Source organism: Folsomia candida, unplaced genomic scaffold, assembly GCF_002217175.1.
Source record: "Folsomia candida strain VU population unplaced genomic scaffold, ASM221717v1 Fcan01_Sc006, whole genome shotgun sequence".
In the NCBI taxonomy this organism is placed as follows: Eukaryota; Metazoa; Arthropoda; class Collembola; order Entomobryomorpha; family Isotomidae; genus Folsomia; species Folsomia candida.
The window spans coordinates 2,061,384-2,084,109 of record NW_019091198.1 but is presented as its reverse complement, the minus strand read 5'-3'; the positions used below and the strand labels follow the sequence as shown (position 1 = coordinate 2,084,109).

Sequence of the window (22,726 nt, the reverse complement as noted above, 5' to 3'; positions counted from 1 at the left end):
TTACGTAGGTTATTAATATCTACTTACAATATGATATCTACATATTTTGTTGAATCAAGTATGATTGACTTTAAGTTGGGATATTTTCCACACTGCAAATGATCTGTCATATCTCCAAACTAGTCCAATTTCATTTTCCTATCATTAAAACCACTGCATGCATCTGTTGAAAGAAATGGCATTTTAAGTTAATTCTAACTTCTTATGAGATATTTGTAACCTAGTTAAACAATTACAAGCGTAGATTAAGCTTACCACAGTTTGACTTAAGGTGTGAAGTTCGCAGATATTCCCTCAGCTTCTGGATAATCTTGGCTGCCTAATATTTGGAACTTGAACTCGTACAAGCCTAATAATACTGAAAAACTTAAAAGTTGTGGAAAAATGTATTTAAGAAATTATTTGTTAAATATTACAATTAAACTGCACTTAACTTTAAATATATTTATTTAAATGGTATGTCAAGAAAGGTAGTATGTACGTACAGAGTATTATACAGACATTATGATAAGCTAGCGACTTTTTTTAATTTATCGATAACTTGCTAATTAATTAGTGGGGTTACATACTTAATATCGCTCTATCCGTCCTCCTGGTCTCTAACTTTCGAGCGTATCAACTTTTTTGAGATCTATTTATTCTTATGCAGTTATGAGATGAGACTTCGTAAAGGGACCTCATTTGCTACACCCTCTACGTTTTAAACATAATATCAAATATCTGCCAAAATATCAGTGTGCATGCATTAGCTTAATTTTTATTATGCCGTCTTCTGCATTATTATATAATATAATCTCCAATGTAGTTTTTAGTGATTTATACACTTTGCTATTTCGTTGCATGTATTTCAAACAATTTATGTACATTAACGTTTAGGCTCCACATCTCTTAATCAATACCTACGTATTATCAACCATTATTGTCATCAATTGTATACTCTTTAACTAAAAACCAATTTTAATTAAAAAATAATTATTATTTAGTATATTCTCTGAATTTTTCTCTATGTGTACTTGATTTCAAATCATTACATGAACTGGGAAAAAATGGAAAATTTGCACAATTTAAAATTTTCTTTACTATCTAATTTAACATTACAGCTTTCCCCACCAGCATAACCATATTAGACTACTAAATACGAAACCCAGTCATCATTTCACACATTTTTATATCAAAATATTGCCTTCCCAATGCATCCTTGGTCGTAGTATTCCTAGCCCATAAAATGTGTCGACAAAATAATGATATCATTTTATATGAAGGTTATTATGTTAGGCAAATAAATTATAAATCACTTACCGAGAGGGAAGGCTTTGGTGCCGTACAGATCTGCAGATGATATAATCATCGCAAGAAATAATAATTATAACATGATGACTTTTAGCAAAGTAGCGAAACAAAGTACAACACATATCACTGGGTGATTACACATAATGGTCTCGTACATGGTGCTATCATTATTATTTCTATGAACATGCATTAGTACTTGAGATTGCAAATATGTAATTTCTTTTGTCAGTTCACTTCTTCGCCTCCTCATTTTGCCCAAAATCGTCCATTTCAATAAACGAAATGCACTCGGCGTTCATGACCATAGTGTAAAACCAAAATCATGATCGCCTGAACGCCACCTTCAGTAATTCAGATAAGTTCCATTGGTTCTTTATGGTTTAACCTTCTCGGTTCGAAAGGAAACTGCCCAAAAACAATGAATAAAATGTTCGGGGATTTGGTTAAAAAAATTAAATGTAAACAGATCGCCAAGACTTTTCTTGCCGAATGTCTGCATCAATTACTAAATTAGCGACGTTAATTAGAGACACCGTTGAAATTAAATCTCATTGGCATGGTCAATGGTTCACTATTTCGAGTACAAAGGAAATATATTTACGGTGAAATATGTTATATATTTTAAGTTATCGGAAAATTTGGCTTGGGACTGAAAAGGTTAAACTGTAAAGAATCAAACCTGACTGATTGTGAGTCATTGGACGGTCATATATTTACCAGGTGTGCTTCGCCAGTTCTTTAATACGCCCTAGTTCCACTAAAAATGAAGTCGTGTCTGATTAAATTTAAATCTGTCTCAAAATTCTGGTTTTTATATATTCCCCTTTTGGAATCATGCATATATATTAAACACTGACAGCGGCATCATGTAATTAAGGCCTCAAGTTACACAAAACAAAAAGTGGAATACTAATAAAACGTATTTATTAATAATTGAGGGGGAAACCAATACGAACATCATTTCCTCTTTGATTATCCAATATTTCCACAAATGGTCATAATCAGCACGAACCAAAATATCTACCGGCTAACTAACAGCAGAGAGAAAGTTCTATCTTGGTCAATTATTGGCAAGAAATGATCCATAACTATGTACGCAACTCTCAACAAGTATTTTATATTACGCTCCACAAACTTAGCTCCTAAGCTTTGCTAATGAGACTAAATGACACCCATTGGTCATCCCCACCTCACTACACACACCAGTACAAGACCCCAACAATATAATAATGAGAAAATGTGAGAGGTGGTAGTTGGAATGATGTGATGTCGAAAATTCTAGAGACGGACAGAAGAAATTTTGTGGGGGATGAGATTTGACACAACATCCCATCCTTGCTATCCCATCGAATCTATGTATGTACCTTCTTATTAATAATAATATGGTATATGACGCTGTTGCGATTCCACGACCATATTCGCACATCTCATGCAACTCCTCGCCCACGTCTTTGTCTCACTCCATGAAATTCTCCTCCATTCAGGCTCAGTGTCTCATTTTCGTCTCAACGCACACACCACATCAAGCTACACATTCACCTCTCCTGGTTCGCCGATACGGTTTCTGTGACAGTTTTCCCGTGATATATCAACCTCCCCTCTCCTTGTAATTTTAGTGAGACTGCAGTGTCCTGAGACTAGACTAAGGTAAGCTACCTACACACAAATACTACTTTTTTTGCATAGAAATATATTCTATAATTCCGAAATGTCTGTGTCTCAAATTGGCAAAATAAGAACAATTCATTTGGTATTCATTGACACGGCAATTTCATAAAAAGTCCTGAGTTAATCCATTATTGAGGGTGATGCTTAAAATTAGCAAGTTTGACAAGCCGTGTTCCAATAGTTGACAAGCGATTAACAATGGACACTTAAATAATTCATTTTCCAACATCATTGCGCAATAGATGAACGTAATGGCTTTTGTATTTATCATTAAAAGGGGATAACATTACATGAAAGTTAGTGCAAGACGATGAAATGTAATTCACGTGTGATATACAATATAGGTTCAGTATTAAGTTAATGATTCATCACGGCAGAAGGGGCATTGTTCATTGAAGAAGATTAAATGTTAGTGTTGCCCCAACTGCAGAGTGTTACCAAATAAGTCCATACCGTAAATTATAAATGCCAACTAATTTAGCAGAGTGTATGTACTCTTGGATCATGATTTTTGAGTATGGGCATACCAGACTTGTAACACAAGAGTCTCTGCTGTTGGTGCTAAAATTTCAAATTGCCTTCTACCATCTTTTGTTCAAAAGAATGGTAATAATAATATGGAACATCAAATTCAGAGCATGCGAGAATCCCACACACCACAAGTCCACGTTTCACATCAGCCATCATCGTCTTCCCAGTTGTTTCTTATCAACTTGGAACAATCTCGTAATCCAGGTTTTTATTTGTTTCATTTAATAACAAGTAAAACAATGATGGGCACAAATGTACAAAAAAATTAGCCCCGTAACTTGTCTCAAACTGCAGTTTGAGTGAATTGGATTGGAAGTTTGTGTGGGTGTTTATGATAGATTTTTAAACCAACCATCTTTGATCTTTGTAGATATGAATCACGAGTAAAAAACTCACGGTCAATTTTTTTGTTTAAAAATTCATAGCTCACTTGTAATTTTAATCGTCTATTTAATTTGTATTTTATTGGTATAAGCTGCTAATTACCAATATGTACGATTGAACCTGCATCGAAATTAATAAGCAGCAAAATTTAAATAATTTTAAGGAGCATTTAATTCCGAGTTTAAGCCAGTTAAATTATCGTCTCACCCACCACACGCCATGCAAGAATGAGTGCAAGTAGTCCTACAACTGAAGTACGTATGCATGCATGCACATATGTAGTGAAAAAAAGTTAGTCATACTGAAGAGGATGAGTTTTGATGGATCTAAATTTTGGTGATACGCCCAACCCCACGTAACCAAATTTGTCCGGTTGGCGACGACGACTATTCATCCCATTGTATGCACATTTTTTACTCAATTATTATGACAAGGGGAAAACATAACGATTAAAATTGGTGCATTTAAACCACTCTGCATATTCAGCACCTGCATTCCGTCACCCATGTTAGGCCGGCACAATGCTTGAACAGGAATGGTATTTACGAGTCATGTCATTCACTCTCGCACTAAACGACTACTCCACAAAATTACGATATGCATGAGTACACAAGTAAAGAAAGTCGTTGGTTATGTATGTGATTTGCACGCATGCATGCATATCCTCGTTTTTCGAGCAAATGGAAGGTGACACCTAATCAATGAAATTGATCTCAATGTACACAACGCCACCAATCTTCACCTCATACTTATGCATGCACAGGTCGAAATATGCCCATGTCGTGATCGATGCGATTTCTATCGTTATAATGGACAAAGTTATAGATGGGAAAAGAGGAGAAATTGCAACACATTTCATCCCGGAGAATGATAATAAGCCAAGTGGAGAAAGTAGAAAGTGCGATGACTGCAACTTTCTCCCGGTGCCAGGCAGTCACAGGTACACACGCCGTGTGCATGTCTGGCTGTCTGGCAGATTGCTACGCACAATCACAACTTTAGCAATTTCCTTCCATGTACAAAGTATTGGCAACTAGCAGGTTAGGCTCGAGCTCGATGCGTAGGTACTTAGATATGTATGTATAAAGGAATAAATGTGATGGAATTCGGGCTCAATTCGCACTTGTTTTCTCCTGTCGCAGGCCACACAAATCATCGCTATTCTATTTACAGCTTCCGATTCTACTTACTTCGTGTCCCTTAATTCATCGCAAAGAGAAAAAAGTTGTGAATTGTGCAGTGCGTACATATGTAAACCGAGAGGGCGTTTTATTGGATAAATTCCTAAAAATTGCATACATTTAGTGTATCGTGAGTTACCTATATTTTGCTAAATTGTCCAGTTACACTTTGAAATGCATCCCTTAAGAAATTTGTTCTTACACAGTTGTGAAAATCAGTGTCGGTGTGTATCGATGTATGTAATTAGCAAAGCTAAGTGTTTAACGCAAATGTTAAAAGACTGTAAAGTGTGCTAATTACCCAAGACAATACTTGTCATATTTCGTCTCACTGCTGGAGGACATCATGGCGTTAGGTTACAAGTCAATTTCTATTGTCTGTGCTTGTATAATTTCCATACAATACAAAGAAATAATGTGTAATTGTGAATCGTACACGAGGAGGACAAACAGGTTAAAAATGAATATCACATAAAGCCAAATAAGAAATTGAATTTGAGCACACGAGACACAAATCAAAACTTTATATTCCTTCTCAGAAGGAATATTATTTATTGGACGACTCGTAATTGTTGGTTGTGTTGTTCTGCTGCACTCTTATCATGATTATGTGCTTGAGTAATATAATCATCGAGCTTATGGTAGCCAGCTGCATGGTTGAAAAAATGTTATCCATTTTCATGCGACCTTTATTAGTATTCTTGGCCAACATGTCAGCCACGTTGTGACAAATTACAACGCTAACTCAAAGCATTTAAAACTTTTGGTTTGTAAAGTCTTCTTCGTTATTATTCCTCCCATCCAAAATGTGATTACATTACGTGAGCGCAACTTAGCCCTGAAAGAGTAAATTTTTTCATGAGATGAGAAATGTGGTTATTTTCTTCCTTTTGAGTCAGTAAGTCACCCAATACTTTTGGACTGCATGGCCACATTTGAGATTAATGCAGGATGGGAGATTACACACCTGCCAGGTGATGTGATATTCATAACTTTTGTTAATTGAACATAACGTCACGGACTTCCATTCTCCGTGAAGATTATGTTAGAAAAGACGCACTTTTGCGCTTAAAATCTCCGTCTCTATCGGTCACAAATTCAAATTATTTACTGTCCTTTTACGCCGACATTTAAGTATTGTGTTGTATAATCACATTATTTGATTTAAGGTTTGGTAGGACATTTCTCAATATTAATTACTTGAAGATTTTCATCGCATCTATTTAGTAATAATGTGTGCGAGTAGAACGGAACAAAAAATTGCATATGAATGAGTGATGGCGTTATGTCAAGGAAAGAAAGGCTCGACAAGGAAGATCTCGAAGGTGGTAGTTACTTCTTGTGGTATCTGAGCAGATGCGAATGAGAGGAGGAGGAGGCCGGCCAAAATTTGCAATAAGATTGTATTGATGTCCGCCTCTATGATTTACGGCTGATTGTTATGATTTGATGCTTTGAAGTTGTTCCACCATAAATAAATAATCCTTCACTCACTTATCAAAATCAACAGAATGAAAGGTTGCGGCTTTTGTGAGACTAGTAGTGGCAGCCTGTTCGTGTTTGTGGTGTATCAAAAACGAGACAGGATTGGCATCGAACAATAAGTCTCGATGATCTATTGACGATAATTCAAATATCAGTTTCAATAATTATCAGTGGCTGAAGGAAACCACTTGTTCATTATGTGTCTACATGCATGAATATGTATGGATTGATTATATTACATGAGATTTTAGTTATTAATTTTAGTCCGAAAAATTTTACACTTGATTGTGAGAATTGTAAATGAGCTTTACATACGGTTTCACATTACTCATGCACATGTGCAATAAATAAGTAATTACTAGATTCAAAGTGTTAATAATAAGTGTCTCAAGTAGTTTATGTAGGGTGGCCATGGGCCATGAATAATCTTACATATTTTACTAGCTGAAAAACCTCGACTTGACTACGAAATAATTGTAAACCTTATTGCGATGACGCTGTTTATTGGACTCGAAACTGTCGAAACTGATACAAGAGTGAAGGTTGACCCTGTTAATAGTTCCTTATAAAGTGTTTCGTTCAATTTTGCATCAGTCTGACGACTGGCCACAGAATAAAGCGAATAAGGTGCAAATGATTGGGAGTAGTAGGATTTAGTAGGCACTACCAACTAATAAGTTGGTTGTACGAATATAGGATGTGTGCATAATAGTAGTGCTTCGTTCCTAGACAGGAATTTTACACGGCTGGCAAATCAGATCTCTTTCTGACCAAAAATGTTACAACTGCTACAAAGAACTCGAATGGTAGTTTGGTTGGCTTGGTGGTCATTCGTATTGTTAACGAAGATGATCGCATTCAGCACAAAACCCCAACGCCCACAACCTGACAAACGGACATGGACACCCAAATGAACCATGCAAAGATTAACTACAAAGTTCTTTGGTTGCACACATGACTTTGCGATATGGTCGAACGTACGTGCTGTCTACTAATTTTGGCTGTACATTCACTCGAGCTTTATTATTAATCCTTTGCAATATTTTGTTAAAAACTTTTTAAAAGTATTGTCCTTCAAATTCAATATTTATACAAAAAACGATACAAAACCTGTCACATTTCATTCCAATTTTGGTTGGCAGTTTGTAAATATGATGATGTCAAATTGCAATTGAATTTGTCACTGTTCATCTTATTGATACGTGACAAAACTTTCAGTAAAACAATGCCAAGTCACCACAACTTATATGTTGATCATTGTTTGACATCTGACTGGAACTGGTGACGAGAGCAAAAATGTATTTAATGCAAATAATCTAGTCATTGTTAGTTCTTGATAAACCCTTATATTTTTCTCAAGTTGTGCATTCCCTATTTGTTCAATAGAGATAATCATATTTGCTTGATTTAAACCACTCTAACTTGTTGTTTGTTCTTATGCCCGTTCCCAGTTTTTTTTTCTCACGGAGATGGGTTATAAACCAAGTAATAATAATTATCATTTGAATGTGTATCACTGTCAATGACTTTGCTTTCCAACGAGATAATGAATTTGAGCTGGCTTAAATGGTGAGACGAGTTTCTGTTTAAATGTGGACAAGCCAAGACACCATTAAATTATTTGATGTCATTTGTACGTGTGTTGCACAAAAGTGGGCATGTATCTGTGGGTGTGTGTATCTTCGCAGAATTGTTTTTTGACATGGACATGATTTCAGTGTATTCCATTTAAAACGAGGATTATGCTCCCAGTGGTGATAGATATTTAAGGACTGTCCCAGGTCTGATAACCGGATTGTGCTTTATTCTTTTTCTTGTTTAAATCAATCTCAAACTTATCGCTACATAAGACTTCATCGTCACAAAGTAATTCTAATGTATGTAGATGAGTCAAATTTGGCTAAAATGAGGCCTATTTGCGTCAATCCACTTACTCTAAACTCAAAGCAAGCAAGGGTTTAAGATTGATATTAATGTTTTAGGTGATACTAATACTAAAATTATGGCCGGGTGCATGACTTGTTATTTGGTGTCAATGTCACTATTTGCTCATTAACGAATGCATTAAAAAATACAAGTTCAAAATTCTGACGTTATGTAAATGGTTTTCAGAAATGGGCGGAATCACACAGAGGCCTTGGACCCCGACTAAAAGACGTGGACCTATTGCAGCAGAATTCAGTGGTAATTTAAAGCATCAACATGTAGTCGTTGAAGATGCAAAAAGTCCAGCCTGAGTTTTATCCTTTCTCTCCCATCTCTCCCATGCCAATGTTGAACATGTAAGAAATGCGACTACCAACAAATCCAGTTGGCCTTTTTGCATCCTCAACGACGATACAAGTTCTTACGGAGAGATAATTACTAGTCTCCTAGCACTATTAATTAAATATGTATGGTATTAATTAACAATGTTGCTTGTGATTAGGACCTGGACCTGCGTGGGTTACATTACCCGGACTGATAGGTAAGCAGGACATGATTTCATTTATAACAGGTTACACCCAGCTTTGGCAGCTACAACAATATAACAAAAATTATTAACCTGGTATCGGAATAATTATGTTGTGCAGGGAGAAAGCCATATGTCTCTGGGAAAAGTACTTCGCCTTGCTTTACATTTGGAAATAGGTGACTATTTTGGTAACAACTTTGCTTGTTGTTGGGCTTATATTTTCCGTAGCGGCAATTACAAGCTATTTGGCCACTAATATTCTTTCACCTGCATTGATATCTCTTCGCTAATTCAAACGCTTGTATGGTGGGCAGACATGGTGACACAACAGATTACGCTGGACCTGGTCCTGGTACTTATAATGTGATGGGCTTAAGCAGTCGTGGTAAGTGGTTTAGTATGGGAGCTAATAAATTAGTGGTAACCAAAATATGGCAACATGATATACGTATTCTCATCCGGTACATGTTTTTCAATTGTTTAGGAAAATCTTCCGCCCCGTCCGCATCCATGCATTATAGACACGCCGAACCAAAATCTTTTGTGACTCCAGCCCCAGGTGCGGTATTGATTACTGATTTATTATTTCTTAGTTATCGCATCTAACACAACCACAAAAACGATGTAATTGATGGCACACTTGAACCTTTTCAAGTTTATAATTAAACGTGACAGCATTAATGAATCTAGCAAAAACAAGTCCATTCGAAAAAAAATCGGAGAGAAATTAAAATTGTATCTGGTAGTCATTGACACGTCATTTCTTTCTAGGTGCTTACTGTCCGGAAAAGGCAGAGGCCAAGATTTTGGACCATTCACCAAAATATAGTTTTGGGCTCGTAAGATTATTTCCTATATGACAGTTAATATTATTGGTTGGAATAGATATTTCCTGGAATGTATAAACTATTTTTAACCATTGCAGAAGCCAAAGGCCGAAATTAAGAGCAATACTCCAGGTAAGTTGTCCTAGGCTTCATAACACTGCAGTGTTATGTTCCAGTGCACTGGAATCATGAATTATTATTAAAGTCTTAATCAATCTTAGCTCCAAATGTTTACAACGTTCCGTCCGTTCTTGGGAATGGAAATTGTCGCGAAGGAACCAAGCAGAAAGCCCCTGCTTATACCATGTCGGGCCGAGGAAAGGAAATTGTGGACTCACGAGTAACGAATCCAGGCCCAGGAAAGGTACATATGAGAATATGAATACCACAGCTTATTAGCAAAAAGTTCATGAGAAGAAGTACGAAAACCTTCGAACTCAATTTTTCTCTTGCGAGTATATTGTACTTGCGGAAATGCAAAGAAACTGATATCAGTTTGAGCTACTTATAGCTAAAAAACACTAACATTTTTGTTTTATTTTATTCAAAAGTATGAATCTGGAAGTCTTAATGCCATGAAAGAGAAAGCGCCTGCATATTCTCTCAGTATTCGAACCCAGCTTCCATCGGACGATACCAAGAAACCTGGGCCAGGTGCACACTCCCCGGAGAAAGTGAGAAAGAAAATTCACATCATTTTTGCTCCTTAGAACGTTAAACAAATGCTTTTAAACTTTCCTCTCCAGGTAAACATGTCTCCAGCACCAGCTCATACATTCGGCATCAAACATTCTCCATACACAGCTAATTTGAAGAGCATTTAAACAAGAAAACAAACCAAATTACAAAGATGCGTATCCATCGACTTGAAGAACGAGAAATTACGATGATATATTGACTGCCATACTTCTGTTGTTAAATGTGTGATTCTTATGAAAAAACTGAGATTGTTCGGATACATTATTTGCACGTAAAGTAAATCATCATCTGCAAGATCAAAAATTATCTGAATTATCATCATCATGAAAGATCAAAATGTGTGCTGTTCGTGTATACAACTAATAATTCACTAAATCATAATAATACCTTTGACGAAATAAGAAATTTGCCAATTTCGATGTCATTTTTTATGTTCGTCAGATACTCACTAATCTCGGTTTAATTAAAAGGACTTTGTTTATATAAGTATATATGTAACATTGCTAAATTCTGTATGAATTATGTATCATTTTGACTGAGCTAACATCAAATGAATTAACGAATTTCTGGTGTATGTATTTCTTATAATTTGGAAAATAAATAATGTGTTTTTTAAAGTAATAGCTACCTAAAAATTATTTAATTTCATGGAATGCATTACTTTCATGCAAAAATTACTGAAATTTCAACCAACAATTTTCCAGCCGAGTGGACAGATTTATTATCTTATTCAGAAACTAAAAATATTTATAATGAGAATTATTTATAAATATTGAATTAGCTTGTAAGATTTCAGTCTTGTTCAGTTATTATTCTTTTGCTTGTCCGTCGTTTGCTGCACAGTTCATTATTATTAATATTTGACAGTCTCTGAATAAAGTATGTAGTAGAAGAAGACGGATTTCAACAAATAAATGGACAATATAAATAAAATTAACATATGAATAACCATTTCATCAATAAATAATAAAATACATGAGACAAAACTATCATACGGAAACACTTGATTAATTCCACGTATGATTGTGTTGATATTGGTTGCTTTTGAGGTAGAGTTGTTGTCTGCGTTGACCCAGTTTTTTTATAAATAAAATTCTGAAGTCTTTGCCAGTCTTTGAATTACAGGGTTGTAATAATAATAATAATAATGATAATTATAATAACTTATCGTTAAATAATTTTTACAATTTATGACAACACAAATAGAACTTAATCAAAAACATGGATGCAATAAATATTAGTAGTTTCGTATAAATTAGGATAAATGAATGATACAATATGTTACCCCTTTTGGTTTTTGCATGCATTCTAAGTAAATTTGAAATTATACTAAAATCAACTAAAACCTAAACTCGTCATTGGTTACAGATAACACCATTCAATCCATTCTCGTCATTGCTGAATAGCAATGAGAAAATAATCATCTTGCAGCCTTCCAGGCTCCTGTCGCTAATTTCACCGGCAGCCATGCAACTTTACATCGACACAAAAGAAAATCTGCATATGTAACGTTTTCCCAGTAAATAAAATCCATTATAAATCCTCATAATAGCAATAATATTAAAGTAACAATTTCAAGGAGAATCATGATAACATTTTGTGGCGTGTTATTAATATGAAGCAGCAATGTAGAAACATAACAAACAATGAAAAGAGTTACAGTTGTAATCCAATTTTTTTACGAGTACATTTTTTAGACCAAATAATTTCCGAACTGTGACAGATTTTCTTATGAGAAAGTCTTAAATATATATACGGTTGGTGCTTACTTATTGTATAGACCTAGCACAATACCTATTTTATTAGTAAATAATCGGTTTCAGCATGATTATAATTTACAATACGTGTATTCTATGTTAGTGGAATATGAAGCAAAATTAACGAATAAAAATTGATTGCATCTCATCACTAAAATGACTCGGATTCCGTTGCACTATGTAAAGTGTTAATTTAAACTGATCCAACTTTTTCTACAACAATGTGCATATTACATACGTACGAATGGGTACGTTTAGCTTAATAATTACTACAATAATATTGCAACAGAAACTTACAATGCTAAGGGTTTTAGAAATACTTTATACATTTTGTAGCTATCTTGGCTCTGAACCTCATCAGTAATAATGGGTACATTTGGTATGTAGCATTATTATTAATACATACAGGATATATATTTAAATATTATGTTTCTTCATTAATACTACATTATTCTAAGTAACAGGAAGAACTGAAGACATGGAAGATTATAACAATATGAAAATAAATGAACATTATAAGAATATCAAAAAGAATAAATAACTTCATAATATGGATACATTAAAATTAACGGCGAGGCAGGTAAACCAACAACAAGGAGCACATTTAATGCAATCTTGTTTATTGTCATACCTTGCAGCTTACTTTTATGCTAAGTTTAATGCTGTACACAAATGTAAAGCTCGAACAAATTATTAGGCATCGTTTGGAGAATTGGATACATTTGTGAAATTTGAAAAAATTTACGGTATCATAATGTACCATGTAAATTGTGCATCCTTTACATTCATTCACAGTTCTTCAAATCGCCTAATTGTTCTTATATCAGATCGTAAGATTATTACTGAGCTTTACATTACACACTCTACATAAACCTATAATCTATTTCATTGCTCTACATCCGTTCAGATCTGTACTCTTCCCAGCTCTGGCAGAATAATTTATGCAATTATTTTTTACCTAGTTATTTAGCTAAACTATGTATACCTAGAAAACCTACCTACGTCAACTACCCTTCCAAATTATCCACAAACCAGCTTTTATTACTTTTTGCAAAAAATAGAAGTGTAATTTTATTACTCTTCATAATTTTATTATTACTTTTTCTGTATTGAATTTCTCATCAAAAATACTAATTTTAATTTTGCTCTGGATACATTTTCTTAACAAAAGTATTCTTGAGTCTGTTACAGTATTTTAAATTGAGCCAGTATTTCTGGAAAATTTAGATGAAAATACTTTGCATAAATAGATAAGTTTTTTTTTCGATTTCGATTCAAGTTAAGAGACAAGTAAAAAAAACATGAACTATTTGTCACGTCGTAATCTGTATGTATGTATGTGCAGAATTAACTCCTTCCTACCTACGATAGTAAACATTTGCCTAATCTCTTTGCACAATGTATAGTTTGAAGCTCTCCTAAAATAAATCTAAATACATCATTCACGGAGCGTTATTACTGATGGCACCGTAACCAGTCACACATTCCTTCTCCCACTTGTTACGTAAATACACGTCCTGTTTCGCCTTATTAATTAATGAACACATTGAGGTGGACCCCAGCATTATTTTGTGTGTGGGTAAATGTAGAATACGCAGTCTTATAAAAATCATTTGAACTCTAAATTAAATATATGAACACCCACTTTGAACTCTTAAGTTCTAATTTACATAATGATGAATAATTAGTATTTACGAATATTGTAGTCAGACTTAAGCTTGTACATGAATTACGAAATTTACGGAATTACTCTGCAGCGTCATTGGATAAGCTTACTCATTTGCCAGTGGCAGACATCAGTCTCAAAAAATACGTACGTATTATAGTTTACAATTTGGATTCTGCTGAATCAGTGATTCTATAAATTAATGAGTTGTATTTATATTAACAAAAGCCCATTTGATGGCCAAAAATCCCATCTGCCTATACTCCTCTTTTTTTGGTAGGTCGAAAGATCTTGTGAAAACTATAAAAATAACAACTTTATATTCTAAACTGAATATATATTGGAATAATTGACTCATTGCCTCTCATTGATTGACTTGTTTTCTTTCTGGTTGCAATCAAATGCCACAACCGTGAACAATTTTGGGTACTAAATTGAAAATGCAGATTCCATGAAAAAAATAATGCGCATTTGCTGGAGTCTGCAATATTAGGCCCACCCCTGTGGCAAATCAGTCTTTAGGTTTACCAGTCAGTTTGCGAATAAGCGTTGAGAAAGGGAGTGTAGGTAATCATTTCGTTCTAGTCATTCTGATGCCGACCGAAGTTCTTCCGGCTCAGACGGATCCCTGTCACGAGGAGAACTGCTGCTGCAGATTTCCGAACCGTTCTCAATATGCATAATGTGATGATCCTCGTTGATCATGATGTGATTGGAATCGTCCTTCTCGTCACCATCCATGGGCGGACTGTTTTCTTGCTTAACGCTACAACCCGCATCCGAATCCATCTTATCGCTGTCGCCTTCCAACCCGTTTCCAACATTTCCAGTGCTGCCATTCCCGGTTGACGAGATGTCCAGAGGAAGAAGATCCTCCGGACTGTAGTTGTTTGAGTTATCATCATGTTTCATGTAGTTCACGGCATCCTCGTTTTTGATGTTCATGCCTTGGTATGGCGACATGGGGAAGCTTCCTTTTCGATATGGACGGTTGGTGGTTATGCCCAGCTTTTTTACTTTGTCGTACAGAGTTCGAGATGGGACTCCATACTTTCGAGCAGCTTGAAGGGCACTCATTCCGCCTTTTACAGCCTCAATTGCGGCCATAATGTCGTTGCGTGTGTACTGCTTGTATCGCTTCCATTCAGGTTTTTGTCCAGGAACGTAAGTAGCAATACCTACAAGATACGATGATTCCATGTGAATAAAACGTTGTAACAAACAAGAGAATAGTCTGCGAGTTAACTAATTATACAGCACACATGTAAGTATATTAGCATTGTATTAGTATTTGCATATTAGACAAAATATTGTAGAAACTCCCATTACCTGATTTGGCATCATCCTCAATAGAAAAGGACGAGTTCTCTTCAAGAACCTAAATAGATAAGATAATAATAAAATTAATAAAAACCACACTCTTCCACTTCATCATTTACAATGCACAAACACACATGAGGAGAACCCAAATTCTATTTGTTCCTAAAAATACATAGGTATAATTTTTCTGTTCATTCTCACCTTATCGCTTTCCACACTTCGAATCGAGTCGTCCATGTAGTTATCTGGTGATTCCTGCTGCCTACTCATCTGGAAAAATCAAAAAATAATTTTGCTTTACATTACCACCGCAAACAAAGAAATCATCTAAAAAACATCTGTCGATCAAATTTCTATTATCATCTCCCTCCCACACTCACTCACCTTATCGTTACTGTGTTCAGTAGGACCGTTTGTTGTTACTGGCATGTAGGGGCTTTTGTACGGAGGTGTATTTTGATTGGACAAGGGCTGTTGGTGTTGCTGATAATGACTGGGAGACTGAGAATCGATAGAATTGTGTTGTTGCAGTGCCGTGTGTCCCAAAACCGTTCGCAAGATTGGAGTGTCCTTGTTCGGTCCCATAAACTTCTTCTTGAGTGGGACCGGTTCATTTTGCGAATTATCATAGTTGTTGCTCCCAGCATGTTTAGGTGATGATGATGACAACAATGGCAATTTGTTTGTTGATGGCCAAAGATGAAATGGGATCGAGTTTTTATCTGGATAACTGCTGGCGTTGTATTGGGCGTCATAAACTGGAGAGTCGTTTGGGACATACTTCGGAGTCGTGGGGACTGAATTGTTAGACTTTGAGTACGTATTTGTCGTGTTTGGAGTCGAATGAAACTCTGTATTGGAAGATACACTGGAAGGTGGGTGTGAGTGAGACTGATAAGGACTTTGCGATGGTGGGGTGGGAGTCGCCGTCCCTGCGACGTTATGATTATCCTCAACGAGTCCTTTGACTTTTAACGTTTCTGCCGCTTTTAGCAGTCCTGCGAGCTGATCTTGCGCCACGTTGACCTCTCCTTTATACATATACTCGAGAATCGCCTTAATTTCCCTGGACTTGATATCCTTCAATATCACGATCGGGTGACGACAATCGTTCTCCATGAACAGTTGTTGAAAATATGAGGAGCAAGCGGCTAGGACCATTTTGTGGCATTTTATCGATGACCCGTCGCAGGCGAGCGTAACGTCTGTGAAAGCTTCGGTTTGAAAGAGGTGTTCGAAAACGAGGAGGAGATTGGAACGGTGATTGTTCCACCGGAGACAGTACTGCTGAATTCCGGAACCCATGGTCTGCTCAAGAGTTCTAGAAAAGATAACAACTAAATGAGGTGTTGTGGTTGATAATCGCGAGTTGTGATGATGCAAAAGCAGAGTTTGCGTGTGTGATGATGAGCAGCACTCCAGTTGGTATTGTCGTAGCCAAAGCTGACAGTGAACTGACTGTGCGCATGATGGAGAAACTGCTTGGTGCAAGAAGAGAGTTGCAATTTGGAGAAAAGTGAGCATGGATATTGGGCAAGTTTCGGTTGGGGTTGTGTTTGATGGATATTTCACTACAATCCAATCCCCACTCTGCCAAACTAACCCTTGTGTGCGTGCAAAGGAAGCTGCTGGTTGGAGGATGGCGAGGGTCTTCTCGCAATGGCAAGAGTTATCCCTTCCATGATGCCCACACCAGGTTCAAGTCCAAGTCCGTAGTAGTTTGATGCACTTCTTCTTCCCCATTTATTCCCATCAGCAAAGGGGCGAAAAAGTGCCAGGGATAAAATCGGGAAAAATATGCCAACCTATTTCTGAACAGGAGTATGAAAAATGCATCACGCGTACTTATATTTTTAGTGCATGCGAACCTTTACAGCAAAAGTAAAGTAAAGGACAAGTACATAAATAAGTACCCCCTGCACGGTTGAGAACCGTAGCAGCCAGAATATCAGCAAGAAAGAGGAGGATGGCAGAACCTTCACTTATTCACTAATCCATCCGTTCAAATTTCTTGCGGTATTCGGATGTAAAAGGTCTTTTTGCTTGCATTTTGTTAGTAAGTGCATCAACCCAAAAGCAGCGTCCTCCTGACATAGCCGTATTTTAAAGGTTTTTCAAGCATTGCAATGTCAGCATTGCAACCTATACGAAACGAAACGAATGCTTTTTACGATACTCGATACCATGCCAAACTAAATCCAACGACCAGATGCTGAGCAAACCCTCAAAGTTTGGACCATATTGCACTAAGTTATCGGGATTATGGCAGGTTTGAATTCTCTACATCCTCATCCATATATTCCTCCAACAACAAAATACCTACCACTAACTCTGCTAAATTTTGTCAACAATAAACAAGCGAGAAGAAGACCAGGATTGGGTGGAAAATATGTATGTGGCAAGTTTCTGCTGGGGTAGGATTTCATGCACTCCTCCGCAAAAGGGAAACTCCAAGGACAACAATGCATGCAACTCTCCTTCATCCCATGCCATTTGAAAAGATGGGAAGAGGCATAACGAACGACCCTCTGCTTCATTCCTTTGACCTGGTTGCAACTTTGTAATAAATAAAAATACTGCAATTGCAGTGTCAGAGTTGGAGCTTTTCAGGTATCCGCAACCCATTTAAAGTACTCTTCTGCGTGAGAGAGCTGCAGGGTACGAAATACGAATCTACGAAAAACTGGGGGCTGTTGATGAGGGGTGGGAGGGATATATATATATCTCAGCGTCTTCCTGCTTCTCCCACCAACTAAATAACTGTATGACTCAGACCGTACTTATTGTTTTTGTGCATTGTGAAATATGTGCATTTTCTTTCCTCGTGCTCTCTGAAAAACTTGGTTACAGAGGTTTCGAGTAGTTTGTGTCGTGGATATGTAGGAGCAGTGCGTGCATAATATTTACGCGTATGTTGCGCTATACGTACATATACGCACTCCAAGTTTTTATGCATCACTTGGCCAGTGTTCTTGCTGGCTTAATACTGCAATGTTGCAGTTATCCAGCTCGGTTGGAGTTTTTAGTCGGAGGAGAGAGAAGCAAGGAATGATTTGCCAGAGGAGGGGAGGAATTTTGGGGGTTACATTTTCGTCTTAGCGTGGTCTGCACGGATGGTGGTGGAAGTGGTGGTTGCATGCGGAGGAAAGTTTGCTAGGGACATTATTGACACAAACTTTTGCTTCCAAATATAGCCAACTATACGCATTCTGCAGAGCTACGCACGTTCATTGTTGATATTATGGAACGGAGATCGACTTTCTTTCCATCCTTCCTTAGCGTTTCAAAACAAAACGTAGCCAGGAATGGCGTAGCGAGTTTTTGAACCCGATGGTTTACGTGGCTTGCTTAACTTACAGAAAATTGCTCATCTTCTGCTACGCCAGGATCATCAAGCTCCCACACACTGCATGTCACATCCCTTGCTCTTTATGATTGACCCACAAATGGCAACCTTAAAAAAGATGCAGCAATGACTGGCTCGAAGAGCTTCATATCGTAGACTTGATATCACCAAGAATACGATCAGTTCATGGAAGTGGACCAATAAACCAGCCAAGCAAGCAACATTCAATCCAATGTCAATGCCAGCCAAATCTCATGTCACACATATGCGCTTCTTTTCATGCTTTATGAGAAGTGAAGAATGAGTGATCTACAACCGGGGCAGTGATAACGTAAGTAAATATGTAACTTTTTCGTTCATCCATGTGCATGTGTAACAACCAGCATATTAAAAGTAAGCAAGAGGCAATGCGCAAGGAACCCCTACTCGTTTAACTGCGATTAACATCCCATCAAATCAACCAAGATTCAGAAACTAAATGTTTAAATGTGCGTGTTACACATATTTGTATACATGTATGTATGCGAGGAGAGTGAAGGGGTGTATCTAGTACAGAGAAACGGCGAACCCTAGTGGAAAGACTGCGAAAATCGTGTAATATTGTTTGACGCATTCGAAAGAGACAGAATTGATTTAACATTTAAGTCCCGTCTCGTCATTAGGAGAGGTGACCGACTGTAAAAATGAGTATACAAAAATATTCGGGAAAAAAGTCGCCAGAAACTTTGTCCTAAATAACCTATGGACGAGCAGACGAGGTAATTAAAAAGTGGTGGTTTTGACAAATCAGACCATCACAAAATAAATACGTATGACTTACATGCTGGTCAAACAAAGAAATTCGTCAGGGCCTCTAATTAATATCATATTCAAACTTCGTCCAATCCGTTTACATGAAAAAATCCGATACTATTGGCATTGCATTAATAAAGAAGAAATTTGTCGCATTTTCCACATAGCACAACAAATTCACTCGTAATTATGCATTTTCCTGCCTCCCCTCAATATGCGTAAGCCTATCAAGTGGGCTCTAAATAAACGAGTACGTCAAACCGTGAGTGGTGGTGATTTATCCAATTTATGTATATCTTTAGCTAGTTCGATTTTTGGAAAGTTTCAATACTACTAATTTTTCTCCATAGTATGAAATTTTGTGTAAAAAACAAGACAAAAAAATTTCCTCGTATACTTGTCATTACCAATGTAACAAGAAGCATTAAGTGCAATTTATTTGAAATAGGTTTTCAGCAATTAGTATGCACAACCGTGAGTGCTGATGATGATTCTGGATCCCGTGTGTAGAATTGACGTTAACAGGAAGTGCAAGCTAATCTCAGCCGCATGCATATGTAGCGATTCCTAATTTACTATTTCTTAAATCATTAACTTTGAAATTGTAGAGGTTCTTCTTGCTAATTAGGTTTCGTATTTTGCATTAAGCTAAAGTTTGCATGCGAACAACCTCCCATCGTAATTTGTGCTCTGCTATCAGGTCTCCGGTATGGCAAACTTATCGCCTACTAATTGTTGAAAAATTCCGGGCTTTATCAACACCACACTTTGTGTTATTATTGGCTGCTCGTTTGCCATTGCAATGACGATTGCGATGATTCAATTCCCACACAGCATTGCTACATCATATAACAAAGCAAATAATGACATTGGTACTTAGGAGAAAAATACAAGTTATTTATTTATTTGGAAATTTGTCTGAACTTGTTTCACCTTCAACCCTGAAAATTCCACTGCAGAAAAGGGACAATAACAAGAAAATGGCTAAATGGCCGTCAGTGCCATATATTTACACAAAACTGTAGGCAAACTTTGATAACACGACATCTTTAATGTTTTCAAACCTATTTTCATGCCATATGTTGAAAACCAGCCAATAAATATTTCCTCGAATACATCAAAGGAAAGCTTGACGCAGGAGGATGATGTTATGCAAGACGCAGTACAGATATACAAATGTACGTACACGCATGAATGCATGCACTCTGTATCATCAGTTCGATTAAAAGGCCAAGGTTGCTATTTTTCTCCACGATGGAAATGTCCCTACAATTGTCAGACCTTGATTCACCACCAAGCACGGAACCCTTTCTCGTCCAGTCTTATGTAGCCTCCTGCCTCTTCGTTATGAGCCTTGAAGCATATGCTACGCTCGACCTGAGCCCAACAAAACTGTTTGATCTATCGCTAGCAATTTTGAATCTAGTGTGCACACAGAGATTTGTGTTATGCAAATACATATGTACGTATCGTAATCATTGATGTGATAAATTGTACTGATGAATTGTAATACGAACCTGATATGTTTCTCTGCCAATTAGCGATAAGTCAGTTCCCTCTTTGTCCTCTGCTGGGAGCTGAAATCAGTGACCTGGCAAATTCTTCTTGAACTTCTATGGATTGAGCAGGAGGCTTGAATTCATAGCTGACTGGAAAATTATTGTCCCCTTTTACGTACGTATTACTGATTGTCACAAGAACATGTCTATACAAGAACAAAGTGCTGGTTTTAGGTGAGCCAGAGCTCGTGTCTTTGGTAAAATTTGGCTTGGCGAGTTTCAACTCTTGCTGTCAGCAAGTAACCTTTTCTGCAAACACTTGACCTAAGGAATTGTCTCTGGTTCCACACAATCATTAGTGACTGCTTGGCTCTTAACGCAGGATTTGATATGTATACCACACAGGCTGGATGGTGTTCAAACAAGCTGCGTTTCTCAATCACTTGGTTTATATTAGGTTAGGTTATGAAATGAGGAAGGAAGCGTCTCCTTCACTTGTGCAGTTGCGAGTCAGTCAGTGGACAAGAAAATGGCCAATTTCGTCTCAAGCAGTTGTAATCGTCTCGCGTACTCACTTTTCTAATACGAATTCAATGGCAGATAGTGTTAATTGTTGTCCCACTGCCAAATTATTTACGAATTGCGAGGAAATATTTCCATTCGGGAATATGCGTTTTCTGAGACAAAGTCAATAATGCTGGGGGGATGTGGACGAAGAGACAACTGGGAATCGACAACTCAGCCTAAATGCTGAAATGAAACTGAGGAAAAGGACCCTTAGTCAGTTTTTTGTGTATGGCTACTCGGCATTGAGGGGTCCCCTTAACATTGAGCGAAACTAACCTTCCTTCCTTCCCATGGATATAATCCGAAAAGCATAGCGAAGCCTTTACCTAGGTCAACCCCTAAAAAATCTACGCCCAGTTACGCCATTCCAGTCCACTAAAAAACATTAAAATGTGAAGCAGCCTCATCATCTTCAAATCCTTCCCATACTACAAACCTTGGTTTCTTTGACTCATAATGTTGCACTGTATGCTTCACATTTAACGACGGAGAAAAGGCATGCCATGGAAGAAGGACAAAAAGTGCACATTACTGGTGCGTATTTGGTCCCAATAACTATTTATATAAGAACTTAAACAACGAAATACTAATAGCATAGCCAGAATGAGTCTGCAATACATTAAGCGTGTTAAAGGTTGCAATTTGCAGTCCCTTCAGTGCGAAGTGTGAATGCCCCCTAAAAGACCCTCAGATTTCGGACTGGCCATTCCTACACGGTACCCTTTATTTTATTCTGCCACCAGAAAGACGAGAGGGATGGACGACATACTGGTTTCTGAGATCAAAATAACTGATAATAATGCAGCCCATTGCACCATAGAGTTAAATGCATTTAGTTAGTTCGAGATGATCCCACTGCACTGCCATTTACGGGTGCGTATCATGCGTAATGTATGTATGTATAATTCACACATATACTGCAAACGTACATATGTAGAGAGACCAGTTGAATCAATCAACCCTTTTTCGTTCATCTCTCATCCCGACGAATTAATGAATGCACTTTGTCTCCTCCTCATCCATGATGATGAGGGTGTCTGTGGTTGTAGAAACATACGTGCAATGTGCAGTGGTCATATTCAGTACTTGTGCAATTGTAGTTGACTCCTACGGAAATCATCTCTGTTAGAAATTCATTAAATGGTTAATTTAATCAAGCAAGTTGTATTTAAATAAATATAAATAGATAACCATACGCTCGCTGCGGTGGGGAGTGAAAACCTAAATATGTAGCAAACGTGAACTTACCCTATGACCCA

At 37.0% G+C, this 22,726-nt stretch overlaps 2 protein-coding genes across 6 annotated transcripts; one reads left to right on the top strand and one right to left on the bottom strand.

The window, feature by feature from the left end:
• Positions 1-2,766: 2,766 nt before the first annotated feature.
• On the top strand, positions 2,767-11,138 carry LOC110851128 (outer dense fiber protein 3). Of its 4 annotated transcripts, none has more exons than XM_022098771.2 (11): positions 2,767-2,937; positions 8,652-8,723; positions 8,968-9,006; positions 9,113-9,170; positions 9,309-9,379; positions 9,479-9,553; positions 9,766-9,833; positions 9,920-9,953; positions 10,043-10,185; positions 10,373-10,495; positions 10,568-11,138. In XM_022098771.2, exons 2-11 carry the CDS (start codon positions 8,654-8,656, stop codon positions 10,643-10,645), a joined length of 759 nt encoding a protein of 252 aa, XP_021954463.1. In that variant the 5' UTR covers positions 2,767-2,937; positions 8,652-8,653; the 3' UTR covers positions 10,646-11,138. The 4 variants fall into 4 exon arrangements, with proteins under 4 accessions (XP_021954463.1, XP_021954464.1, XP_035708938.1 ...); XM_035853045.1 differs by lacking the exon at positions 2,767-2,937 and adding an exon at positions 8,034-8,320; XM_022098772.2 differs by lacking the exons at positions 9,113-9,170; positions 9,309-9,379 and having other exon boundaries at positions 2,771-2,937.
• Positions 11,139-11,221: 83 nt separating this feature from the next.
• LOC110850857 lies at positions 11,222-21,655 on the bottom strand. Of its 2 annotated transcripts, XM_022098445.2 has the most exons (5): positions 20,919-21,655; positions 15,648-16,584; positions 15,465-15,533; positions 15,273-15,321; positions 11,222-15,121 (listed from the first exon to the last, which is right to left on the bottom strand). In XM_022098445.2, the coding sequence occupies exons 2-5, from the start codon at positions 16,566-16,568 to the stop codon at positions 14,529-14,531; spliced, it is 1,632 nt and encodes a 543-aa protein (XP_021954137.1). In that variant the 5' UTR covers positions 16,569-16,584; positions 20,919-21,655; the 3' UTR covers positions 11,222-14,528. The 2 variants fall into 2 exon arrangements, with proteins under 2 accessions (XP_021954137.1, XP_035708937.1); XM_035853044.1 differs by lacking the exon at positions 20,919-21,655 and having other exon boundaries at positions 15,648-17,092.
• Between the last annotated feature and the right edge of the window lie 1,071 nt (positions 21,656-22,726).